Source organism: Procambarus clarkii, chromosome 94 (assembly GCF_040958095.1).
Source record: "Procambarus clarkii isolate CNS0578487 chromosome 94, FALCON_Pclarkii_2.0, whole genome shotgun sequence".
NCBI lineage: Eukaryota > Metazoa > Arthropoda > Malacostraca > Decapoda > Cambaridae > Procambarus > Procambarus clarkii.
This window is the reverse complement of record NC_091243.1, coordinates 13035282-13048624: the sequence shown is the minus strand read 5'-3', so window position 1 is coordinate 13048624 and position 13343 is coordinate 13035282. Positions and strand designations below refer to the sequence as shown.

The window sequence follows — 13343 nt, the reverse complement described above, 5'->3', positions numbered from 1 at the left end:
ATAGCTCTTGAAATAGAACATTCTCTGTAACTAGCTGACATTGTAACTATAAGGTGTGAAGGATAGATGAAATTGTTTATGTAATAATCTGGGATAAGGTCTAATAAATACTTTTTGTGCCCTCTGTAATGCTTTTTGTGCTACCGCTCACAGGATGAGTATAGGGTGCACAATAAACTAGTATCATTCGTCGGCAACAAAATCAGTGTTCAATGGAGCTCACACTTAACCCGGCATTGGCAGCCGTCAAGCTGTAGCAAAGATACCCGATTGTCCCCTGCTTCTAATACCCGCTTTTTGGTCAAATCTCATCTCGATAATTGGTAATTCTCTAGTGCAGATTCACAATTAAAGATTGCATTTATTTGAAGGAGGGTTGGGAGGGGGATACTTATCTCGTTCCTTCCTTCGACTACTGTCGCATGTTAACAGGTATCTTGACACCTGTTAATATTGTCCTGTGAAGTCCAAAACAAGCTACAACTAAACGAATGAAAGAATTACCATTATTAATAAGATTCGGGTCACGAGTGCTTCTCTGAACACTGCCGTTGGAATTAAGCGGCCCACTTGATTATCTACCTTTGTGAGATCAGGTGACGGGAAGTTGAGACCACGTGTGTAGCGTGTGAGGCTGTAGGGACCACGTGTGTACCGCGCGAGACTACAGGAATCACGTGTGTAGCGCGTGAGGCTGTAGGGACCACGTGTGTACCGCGCGAGACTACAGGAATCACGTGTATAGCGCGTGAGGCTGTAGGGACCACGTGTGTACCGCGCGAGACTACAGGAATCACGTGTATAGCGCGTGAGACTACAGGAATCACGTGTGTAGCGCGTGAGACTACAGGAATCACGTGTGTAGCGCGCGAGGCTACAGGAAACACGTGTGTAGCGCGTGAGGCTACAGGAAACACGTGTGTAGCGCGTGAGGCTACAGGAAACACGTGTGTAGCGCGTGAGGCTACAGGAAACACGTGTGTAGCGCGTGAGGCTACAGGAAACACGTGTGTAGCGCGTGAGGCTACAGGAAACACGTGTGTAGCGCGTGAGGCTACAGGAAACACGTGTGTAGCGCGTGAGGCTACAGGAAACACGTGTGTAGCGCGTGAGGCTACAGGAAACACGTGTGTAGCGCGTGAGGCTACAGGAAACACGTGTGTAGCGCGTGAGGCTACAGGAAACACGTGTGTAGCGCGTGAGGCTACAGGAAACACGTGTGTAGCGCGTGAGGCTACAGGAAACACGTGTGTAGCGCGTGAGGCTACAGGAAACACGTGTGTAGCGCGTGAGGCTACAGGAAACACGTGTGTAGCGCGTGAGGCTACAGGAACCACGTGTGTAGCGCGTGAGGCTACAGGAACCACGTGTGTAGCGCGTGAGGCTACAAGAACCACGTGTGTAGCGCGCGAGGCTACAGGAACCACGTGTCACCAGAATGACAGCAGTGTCACACTGTGAGAGCGACCGTAGTAATGTCAGGATTGACCCCGGTGGCAGGAGTGACACAAGAGATGTTGGCGGGACAAGAGAAGCAACGACATTTTACAATAGCAAAAGAAAATATGGAGGGCTGTGTGGCCCTGTTGTACAGAGATGGATATCGTGGGAAGTTGTTAAAATGACCAATAGGTTGTGATGCAGGCATGGGGGTGAGGGACTGGGACCAGTTTGGTTATTCAGCACTGTGTATATATATACGTGTTCTCACCTACATGTGCAAGCAGGGTTGAATATCTGCTCCTAGCCTCACCTTTTGAGCATTCTTAGTTTCATTACTCGGTTCTCACATTTTTGTGATGATATTTACATTTTAAAACTGTGTATGGAGTCAGCGTTTCAAATTTTGTCCATCAATTTATAATGATATGTACCTGCCAGCCTTCCTTCTTCTAAGGGTCTGCGGTCGAATCTCGATGATCAAAAGTAAATGTACACTCTTTCCTTCACTGAATTTTTGTTTACCACCCATTAGTGTCTCCCCGTTTCGTTTCCAAGTGCTCTAATCTACATAGTCATGCTGGTTTAGCACTTTCTCCTCATAATTACCTTACCTTCAACCATAAAATATCAACCACTTTACCATGCGAGTGCGAGCACCCAATGATACTTAGCAATGTAACAGTAAATATGTTGTGGTGTTGAACTATATAATGGCTTGTATGGTTTTCCATTCTATGCATATCTTGGCAATAGATTTTCCGTTAATAACCTTGTATTAGATATTTTGACAAAAGTCAAGTCCTCCACTCATTTTTGTAGTAAGAAATTTTCTATGAACGAGCGCTTGCATTTATTGGCAGTCTACTATAATGCTTACCGAATAATGTTCAGCAAGAAATATAATGAACCCATTGTATTCCGTACTAGCCTAATAGTTGTCAATATTGGACTTCTATAGTAGTTTACATTAGGTGCAAAATAGTAATGTCTGTACATTTGACAGGTCAGACACCGTGTGACTGGGGATGTGATGGTGCTGAAGATGAACAAGCTCATCAGTAACCGACACAATATGCTACGAGAAGTAGAGTTGATGAATCGTCTTCATCACCCCAACATTCTCAGGTAAGACTCTTCACCTTTGTGATCGCAAGATCATTACTTCAGAGGTTTTCAACACTCGAACACATTACTTACTGGATGAGGTGTCCGGCGGTGCCCTGGTTACACTTCCCCTCTTCCCATCTCTGCCTTCTTTCCCAATCTCGCCCCTATCCCCTTTCTTCTTAGATTTCCCCTCTTCCACCTCTTTCTCCCAGCAAACCCACAACATAACTGCAATGTGATTGTTCAATTATTTGATACACACACATAACCACAACATTTTTAACGTTGCAAGTTGGAATATTATGATCAACAGAAAACTGTTGGAAAAAATTACACACAGAAATCACAATAGCGTGATGCATCAATGAACAAATCCACAAGGGCCGTGGCGAGGATTCGAACCTACGTCTGAGAGCATCCCAGACGCTGTCTTAATCAACTGAGCTACGACATGGTCAAAAAGAGTTGAGACCAGAAATTCTACTGAACTTACTTGCATCCTGCAGCCTCTCCGAGACATGTCAATAGGTAGAACGGCCTATTGACATAGTTCGAGTGCATGGGTGAGTTGTGTAAAACCGTGGTTTGTGTCTCGGAGAGGCTGCAGGATCCAAGTTAAGTTCAGTAGAACTTCTGGTTTCAACTCTTTTTGACCATGTCGTAGCTCAGTCGATTAAGGCAGCGTCTTGGATGTTCTCAAACGTAGGTTCGAATCCTCGCCACGGCCCTTGTGGATTTGTTCATTGATGCATCACGCTATTGTGATTTCTGTGTGTAATGAAGTAAGGATGAAGAGGTAGAATGAATCTGGCCTCCATAATAATAATAATAATAATAATAATTTTTATTTAGGTAAGGTACATACATACAATAAATTTTTACAAAGATTGGTTGACTTATAGGTAGAGCTAGTACATACAATGCCTAAAGCCACTATTACGCAAAGCGTTTCGGGCATGATAAACTTAAATGACAAGCTTAATACTAATTGAGCATAATGAGTAGAATGAAAACAAGAAATGAAAACATAGATGAAAAAGCAGCACAAATACAATTATGTCAACAAACAGCGCTCTTAAAAAAAACAGACATTGGTTGACAATAGAAGGGTAAGGTAGGTTACAGGGAATTTATTAGGTATAGCTTCGTTTTTGACTTAAACTGGTTGAGAGAGGTACAGTCTTTAACATGGTTGGGAAGGTCATTCCACATTCTGGGCCCCTTGATTTGTAGAGCATTTCTAGTTTGATTAAGTCGTACTCTAGGAATATCAAAACTGTATTTATTTCTGGTGTGGTGCTCATGGGTTCTGTTACAACCTTCTATGAAGCTTTTGAGATCAGGATTGGCATTATAGTTTAGCATTTTATATATGTATAATACACATGAGAGAATGTGCAGTGACTTAATGTCTAACATATTCAGAGATTTGAGTAGGGGTACCGAGTGATGCCTGGGGCCAGAGTTGGATATTGTCCTAATAGCAGCTTTGTGTTGAGTAATTAGAGGACGTAAGTGATTTTGGGTAGTAGAGCCCCAAGCACAAATACCATAGTTGAGATATGGATAGATAAGGGAGTAATAGAGAGTCACCAGGGCATCACCATCTTTGGACACACTTTTTATAGATGTAGATTTATTTAATCATTTGTTGTAACTGATATTTACATTAATATCATAGGTTATTAATTACCGGTATATATTCATCCATGTCATGTGTTGTAACCGATATCTACAATGTCAATGGTTTTAACTGAAATAACACTTATACCTTTTTGAAGCTGAGCATAACTACTAATTTATATATATCCATTCATTTATTATCAAAGTAATACAAATGTGTATTGAATAAATTATTGTATGTTTAACTATCTTCCTGAAATTAAAATTTTAAACTTTAATTATTAAAATACTTTTAGACAAATTATACTGCTACCCATTTTATTTGTGAGAGAAAAATATATATTATAATAATATAGAGAGCATTAGCACCTCTGGTTGTAAAGGGGACCTGTAGCCTCTGAGGAAAGGACATACAAAACATTACATATATATTTTTATTTTACAGCTACTATGGTGTCTGTGTAAATGAGGGCCAGGTTCATGCACTGACAGAGGTAAGATAATGCTCGTATTATATTACATTCAGTTCTTCGTTAAACCATAGTTAACATTGTGAATAATGTGTCTGAAGTGTTGGTATTGATAACATCATTGTACAGTATATGCAGTATCATATCAGGAGCCGGTCGGCCGAGCGGACAGCACACTGGACTTGTGATCCTGTGGTCCTGGGTTCGATCCCAGGCGCCGGCGAGAAACAATGGGCAGAGTTTCTTTCACCCTATGCCCCTGTTACCTAGCAGTAAAATAGGTACCTGGGTGTTAGTCAGCTGTCACTGGCTGCTTCCTGGGGGTGGAGGCCTGGTCGAGGACCGGGCCGCGGGGACACTAAAAGCCCCGAAATCATCTCAAGATAAACTCAAGATAATCTAAGTGGATTTTCCAGTCATTTTCTTTTAACTAAGAAACTCTTAAATAGGAAACAGTAATGAGTCTTTTATAGTAACTATTGAACAACCTGGGTCACATCAATAGCATTTAAGAAGGGTATTGGGTATATAGCCCCCTTCCACAGTAAGGTCGTGCAAAATATAACACTCTAATGGAATTTCATGTACTCATATTGTTAGCATTGAACTACAACTTGCATTATAAGCTCAGAAATGTAGATGTGAGTTCCTCGGTTATCCATAGATTCCAATTTTCCTGCAAATATTTGTCTGGGCATCTCATATTCACGTGACTCTACCAACCCCTCTGTGACATATTTTCTGATGCCAGTGGAACATGTGGTCCGGTGAACTTTGTCAAACATTTAACTCTTCTGAGTGTGTGTGCGCACTCACTCGGTTGTTGTATTTCAGTGTGAGCGAGTATGCGAAATATTGAAATTTAATCGGAACAGCTGCTTAATTATTCATACAATGTTTGCTTTTTCAAAGTAGATTAAATATTACATGCCATAACTACATTAATTTCATATTTTTCAGTATATAAATGGGGGTTCTCTTGATTCTCTGATTGGAAATCATGCTGTGCTTTTACCTTGGGCAACAAGAGTGTCTCTGGCACTGGATGTGGCTCGGGGGATGGCCTATCTTCACTCCCAAGGAGTATTTCATAGAGATCTCACTTCCAAGGTAAGTTGCTACCATGACCTATACATAATTAAAGTTGATATCAGCCCTTAGTAAATACAATAACAGCTTTGAAGTAATTAGAAGTAAAATGGTTTTGCAAAATATATTTTAGAAATTAATGGATCTTTAAATTTTCAGAATGTGCTCATTAAGCACACACAGGAGAGTGGTGAGCCCAAGTTGACAGCTGTGATTGCAGATTTTGGCCTAGCAGCTCCTATCCCGCATGAGAGGTAAGACTAGCTAATTAGAAGTCGGTATCATCATTAATAGTGCCACCATCAGTATCATAAAGCAGTAATTCTTAAAGTTTTTCCTATTTGCTCTCCTAAAAAACCTCCAAGCTGTTCTTGCATTCTTCTGCACAAATTGATAAATTCCTACAGTAATAAAACAACAATTTTATGTTTAGTTTTAGTGCCACTTCCCCGAGATGAGCCACATTTGATCATAGCATCCTCACACCCTTGGTTCCTCACACCCTTGGTTAAGAGCCCATCATAAAGCATCATAAATAATAGCTGGACAGTGCTTTGTATATTTTCCATAGCCAGTACCCATTATTGAAGTTAAATTAATTAATCTTTAATGATATACTTAACTGTGATTTATTATGTCCCTGTTATTCTTTAAGATAACAATGAGAGTACAGTATATTAATATCTTGTTTGTTCCATTATTTGTTAGTTCAGTGTGAACTTAATGTAAAGATATTGGAGCTCCCTATTTTTTTTGTAAGTTTAGTATAAAAGACTGGTATTACCTATATACTATATATTAGCAAATTGGTTATGGTGTGAATTCAGAAAAATTGAACAATATGCATTCAGATCTGTATCAAAAACTTTTGATAAATACAAAGAAAGTCATAGATACAGCTTTAAAATTAATATTATATTAGCATATTAAGGTGACCTAATATTTCTTATGTTTTTAGTACAGTATATACAGTATTGGGGTACCACCTCTGGTGCATTTGTAGGGACCCATAGCCTTGGAGAAGAGAGTAAAAGGTACTCAGAGAACACCTTGTAGATTCTCCCTGAACACTTGAGTGTTGTCTTCCCCTACCACCTTTACTTTTGTTTATGAAATGTTTAGTAGATACAGTAATCATAGACAATAAAATATTTTATATGTAATTTTATAACAGTATTATATACTGTACTGTACTCGTTTCCAGTATATGAATGAAATTTCTTGACAGATGTATGCGTTTGCGTCAAGTGGGATCTCCATACTGGATGGCTCCTGAAGTTATTCGTGGTGATTGGTATGATCATCGTGTTGACGTGTTCAGCTTTGGTATCATCGTGTGTGAAATGATTGCCAGGTAATTGGTCAAGTTTTATTATTGCAGTTGACCAGTATTTGTTTATGCCAATATTATGTTGATAGGTTTTCAAAATTGATTTGAAATGTATGGTATTCATTGTTGGTCATGCATAGAAAGATTAAAAGACTCATAATTTTGTAATTTTCACTTAAAATTATGCAACACCAATTTACTGAAATAAATGACATATAAGCATTGTTAACTGTAATGAATCGGATACATTTATATTCATTCTTGACTATTAATTCTATGAATATGTAATGGACTCTTTTTAGTTTGAAGTTGCATTAGATTTTTTGTTTAAATTTAGATACTGTATTGTGTTAGTCAGTTATAAGATAGTGAGGACGTTAAGTACTGGTTTGCAAATACTGCTGAACTTTCATAAAGTTAAAGTGAATTTTGGCAATAATGCTGAGTACAGCATTAAATACACTGACATAGACACACACACATACCCATGGCAATTGGCATAGCCTGTAAGCTGATGGCAGTAGAGGTTTTACCTAACAATATAGAAATAGGCTTTGAAGAGTATGTTAGTGATATTCCAGCAAAATTAATGTACTACAGGAAGTAAACATGATAAAAATGGCACAGAATTACAAATAAGGTACTGTATCTCTCATGACCTTTGCCCAGAAGCCTGTGTTTAGCTGCTGATTTCTTTGACATGGTTGGGAGTTTTGGCTCCTTCCTCATGTTGTTGATTCTTATGCATCTAGAGGCTCTAAAAATGATATTCATGACTTCGTTTTAATTTTTCTAATTCTTTCAACCTAGTGCTGGGAGCTGCAGGGCTTGGTAGTCAACAAGGGACCAAATGAACATCATGTAGAACATTCTGGCATATTTAACATTAATACCAATGTGCTTTCCAGCAAGTGTTTTTAGAGGGTATAGTCTTTCTCAAAGTCTGAGCTACAAGTTGCATATACTGCAGTGTTAACACTTTCGCGCTCTCCGCAAAGGTCACTCAGCCAACCGAATGTGCGCGCTGCGTTTTTATCGCTTAAGAGTAAAAACAAAAATGTGTATACTCTTTTTACTCTTCTGACCTTAGTTCTCATGCTACGTATTTCATTTTGGTACCAACGTGTTCGCAATAAAATTCTCTAGAAGAACATTAGTAAAATAAGTCACGAAACATATAGGGATACCAGCACCAAATAAATAACTACGTAGATGACTCGCCGTGAGCGCCCATCAGCAACAAAATGTTTTTACTCTTGGGATTGTAATCACCTCCACACTTGTTCTACAGCGTTAATTTTGGTATCAATGGACTCGCAATGAAATTCCCAACACGGTGATATGAATATAAGCGTAGAATAATGATGCAGCCCGCCCGCAAGAGTGTGGGAAGTGGTGAAATTGTTACCCGGTATCGGTGACGGGACGACGCACGGCGCTTTGAAAGTTTATACTTATTTCACTCTCATGACATTAATTTTCTATGTACGTCATTCATTTTTATGTCAATGTGTTCGCAATAGAATGTTCTATGTGCCCATAGGTAAAAAATATCAACAAAGCGTAAGTTAGAATAGCGACAAATATAAAACAACGCTGGAACATATCAGTGAGCGTCAAACACACACGAAATATTTTTACTTTTGTTATGTTTGTCAAGATTATACTTGTTGCACACAGTTATTTTTGGTTGTATATTGATCGGAATAAAATTCCCTAAACAGACATATGCATATAATACATGATATGGGGGAAGAATTACCAGTATAAACGGCTAAAGTCACCCACCTGCAACCCGTTTGGGACAAAATACCATTTGATCGAAGTTATCCACACCTTTCATGAACTTATTGTACCATGCAGCCTAGTGGTGAGAAAGAGAGCCTCATAGCGCGCAGTTTGAAACAAACCCAAAGTAAATCGGATAAAAATTGAATTTTATACAAATATTTTAAAAGTTGACATAATTTTATGTCCACTATGCGTTTACGTTAGACGAAACCGAACGCGCCGGCGCGTCCAGATAGCGCGAAAGTGTTAACACTTTCGCGCCAAGTCACACCAAGATATTTGTATCGCCTGCAGTTTTTGATGTGCTGATCATCAGCTTAAAAAATGGAAGATTGTTAGTGTTTTGGGGGGCATATGGTCCTTGTTTATCCATTTAACAATAAGCCCACATTCAGTACTGTACATCTGATTGCAATGACACTGTCATCTGCGTAGCAGATAACATCCTTATCTGCTTGTGTAGGTATGTCAGCTACCGGTCTATGCATCAGCACATTGATAAGGATAACTTAGCATAGGCTGAGTCCAAATCATAGGAAGCATTATAGCTACTTTTAGCTCTTATAAATGAAGCAGTTCTGTTACAGAAATACCCCTAATCCATGACAATAAGTCTCCTCTGACTTAAGCTTTGTCAGAAGCAGTTTGAAGATCAAGAAAGGCTATGAGAATCTTTCTTTCAAGCAGCTTTCGATGCAGCTAATAGGGAACTCATTCTAGAACAACTAACCCGCCAAACACACACCGAAACTACGACGTTGGTACAACGTTCGAACAAGTTTTAACACCTCCTAACCAGTTTTAACAACCAATATAGCAAGTTGTAACAACGTTCCAATACGTCATAAACACGTTAAACCAAGATGTAACAACTTTATTACAAGTTGTAATAAGCAGAAAATAGAGACAGTTTCGGTTTGTGTTTGCAGGGAATTAACTGCTAGTGTAGTGTACAAATTTGAGAGTAGAGATGATGATAGCTAAAATAACAGGAATAGTGGAGAAATTGAATATGAAGAATGTTTAATAAAGAACAGAAGAATGGAATACTCTACGAGGGGGGGGGGGAAATTACAGAAAATGCCAAGAAACTAAATATTAGAAATTCAGAAGAAAGGGAGGGAGGTTGGGTTCATAAGCGGGGCATATTCAACGTTAGGAAAGGTACAACAATGGGAACTAGATAGAACCTTGAGTCCCTGAGTCATAGGTATGTTAGAAAGAAATTTCTTTTAGTGTAAGAGTTTTAAGTAAATCAAATAAATGAAAGGGATCATCAATAGAAAGTAATACAATAAATTGTTTCAAAAGTAGACATGACAAGAAATAAGATGATAGGAGTCATTGCATTAGGTAACTGACAGGTGATGAGGCAAGGCTCAGGTGAATTCACACACTCTTGTTCATTTAATTTTTGTTTGTTTGACTTTTCTCTCCGTCCATATACAGTATATTTTTATCATGTAATGTGGTTCAATACATTTTTTATTGAAGTTTAATTTTGCAGTATGATAAATACTTTATCTGGTACTTTATTCATCAAGAACATTTTCAGATGTGAAGCTGACCCAGATATACTGCCAAGAACTCATAATTTTGGAGTACATTATCGAGACTTCTACCAAATGTGCCAACAAGACTGCCCTGCATTATTTTTGCAAATGGCTTTTCAGTGCTGCCAGGTAAGATTTCTCGGCTTTAAAATGTATAATAATAAGGTTTGATATACTGTATACAGTCGATCGTCTAAAATGCCGCAGGAGTGAACGAAGTAACAGTAAAGATGTTTGGAGAAAAGTAGAGCTTCACCATTATCTGTTTGAGCAAGATAATAAGAGGTCTGTATGCAGAAACAAAATGCATCAGCTTATCACTTACTTTAGTAATTGATACTTAATAAATATCTTTACAGTATATGAATTGATTTTGCAATTTCCATCTACCCTGCTCATTCCTGGTAAGATAACATGTAGATGAGAGTTACTATGAGAAATTGTTTACACTTTCATGAAGGCAATGTGGCTTTAGCATTATACTACTATATACCAGGAACACTATTTTGCCTAAGTTACCAATCAATTTTGGCAGATTGAACCTGCATCCCGTCCAACTTTTGAAGAACTGACTCAAAAACTTGAACCATTACTTGGTCAGCTCATCACTCTGACAGCAAGACACTTACCAAGGAAACTCAAAGGTAAGCATTATACTTTTGTTTTATCAATAGGTGATACTTGGAGTTACTGTCACAAAAGATAGCTTGTTGATGAACGTATTAAATCCTGTTTAAATCAGATCTGTTATGAGATGTGTTCAGTGTCATTTTGATTCAGGCTAGCCTTTGACTGTACTGATGTGAAATGCTGAGGGTGTGTGCAAAATTCTCTGTTTTGCTAGTACAAGTCTCGCCATGCTGATTGTAAGCTATGAAGTTTTTACAACTTTATAACTGTTAACTTAAGCCACAGCTGTAATAATTTGTATAAATTACTTGTGAATAGGGTGTTTGAAACTAAATCTGAACCTAAATTTTGTTCTTGTATATTTCAAATTATATCATTCAAGAAAATACTAATCAAATTTTGCACAAACTACCACATTTATTCATATTTTAATAATTTTTGTTTATGTTGGCAGTTTGTCATCGTAGATCATTGTCAGATGATACCTTTAAACTACTGCGCAACCAAATGGGTGAAACTGTGTTTGTGCCAAGTGTTCCAGTAGCAGCTCCTCCAGTCACCACATTGACAGGCTCACCTGCAGTTACACCTCAAGAAATTGTTGAAAAAATGAGTGCAGCTGATCCTTACTTCCAGCCATCTACAGGCACAGTCAATCCTTTTACGCAGCTAAAATTGCCTGCCCGGTCACAGTTGGCTTTGCAGGAAGGTGGCCGCTATTGCCTTTCTTTACCAGATTATCCTGATCTTCTAGTACACTCGCCGAGCTTAGAATCCAATAAGCATATTCACACTTCGGATTCCTGCTTGTGCCCTCATGCATCTCCTGCTCATTGTCAGTGCCATGTAAACCATAGACAATTCTCATCTCAAGTTGACAATAATAGAAAACATTGCCAGTGTGTTCACAGTGCAAAAAAATCTAAAGTTATTGAAAGAGAAGTGACAGACTGCAAGTGTAAGTTGACTACAGTATCTAGTGTGGAAGTTGGCTCATCAGTGTGGCAGCAAGACTTGTGTAGACCATCGGGGCAAGCAGATGATGATGGATCAACCCCACGCTCAGATCCAGGAAGTGGGGGTGAAAGTGGAAACTCAGTATTACAAAATAACCACCTTGGAGGACCAGTTCGTCGCCGAGGCTCGGGAGAGAGCGGTTTTTTTAGTGTTGGTGATATTGAAAGAGTAGGTACACCAGAACTTTGTTTATCATATTCAGAATTGAGTACTGCTTCTCTAATGTCTACCGAAGATGATGATCCTGTTCATCATTGCCTTGTGCAAAGATCTTCTTCTGTTGTAACCGATAGCTCAGAAGACTTATCTAGTCTCGGCTGCTGTCATGACCCTCAAAACTCTTGTGATCTTTCTTCTTTGTGTGAGAGCGAGGATGTTATGCCTGGTAGCCGTTTGTCAGATTACGAGGTGGATACTGATATTCGCCAAATTGTGGATTTCTTTGAGAGAAATGTTGGGTCTGGTTTAGGTTCTGAAGCTCCTAGACGCACATCTTCTCGAGTAAGGCAGGGGTGTTTGGTACCTCTACTGACCCACAAATTTAGCGCTCTACATGCTGGTCATAGACTGATTAGTGTAACAAGCCCTCCATGTCCTGTTCATCATAATATTAGCACCTCAAATGGTGGCAGTAAGTCATATAGCACCAAAGAATGTGCAACACCAAAGTCCTGCCGACAGCCATGCTCACGGGCTGAGCGGCGCGATACATTTCGGGTCAAAGACAGACCAAAAGTTTACATAACTGAGGGTACCGTCCGTGCAAAGCGCGATATATTTGAAGCTAAATGAGCCAAGTAAAATATATTTTCTTTGTCATGTTTTTAATGTACATTGTTGATATTTTTCTTTCCTAGTCACAAGCGTAAGTGTTTTGTGATAATGAACTAACAATTTTTCTTTTGTCTAGACATGTGAAATAAAAATAAAACCCGATAAATCACCTTTATAATCCGAAATGCAGCAAATCTAAGAATTTAGCCTTGGCACGTATTGATATGTATCAATATTGTTCCTTAGGTATATGTTATGTATTTTGTCCACAGTAAATATTTTTTAAATGCATCTAATAAAGGACACTGCAAATATACATTGAAACCTAGATATAACAATACAGTATATGTAATGTGTATTCTGTACAGTCTTCATAAACAAATACAGGTACTGTACACTTAATATTGAACATTACAAAATGAAGCAGAAAGTTTTTGGCAGTTACTGTTACTAAAGCTGATGGAATTTATTTATTTTAACATAGCAATATATTTGTAGGATAGACCCCTTGGTAGC

At 38.7% G+C, this 13343-nt stretch overlaps 1 protein-coding gene across 2 annotated transcripts in view; it reads left to right on the top strand.

Moving 5' to 3' along the window:
- The window catches only part of cdi (center divider), a 131392-nt gene extending 118399 nt beyond the window's left edge, over positions 1-12993 (top strand). For both annotated transcript variants that reach the window (XM_045729646.2, XM_045729647.2), the window contains exons 2-9: positions 2447-2568; positions 4619-4667; positions 5604-5753; positions 5892-5986; positions 6961-7086; positions 10409-10535; positions 10942-11050; positions 11491-12993. In XM_045729646.2, the coding sequence (XP_045585602.1) occupies positions 2447-2568; positions 4619-4667; positions 5604-5753; positions 5892-5986; positions 6961-7086; positions 10409-10535; positions 10942-11050; positions 11491-12845 (2133 nt within the window). In that variant the 3' untranslated portion in view covers positions 12846-12993. The remainder of the gene's footprint in view (positions 1-2446; positions 2569-4618; positions 4668-5603; positions 5754-5891; positions 5987-6960; positions 7087-10408; positions 10536-10941; positions 11051-11490) is intronic.
- The last annotated feature ends 350 nt before the right edge of the window (positions 12994-13343 follow it).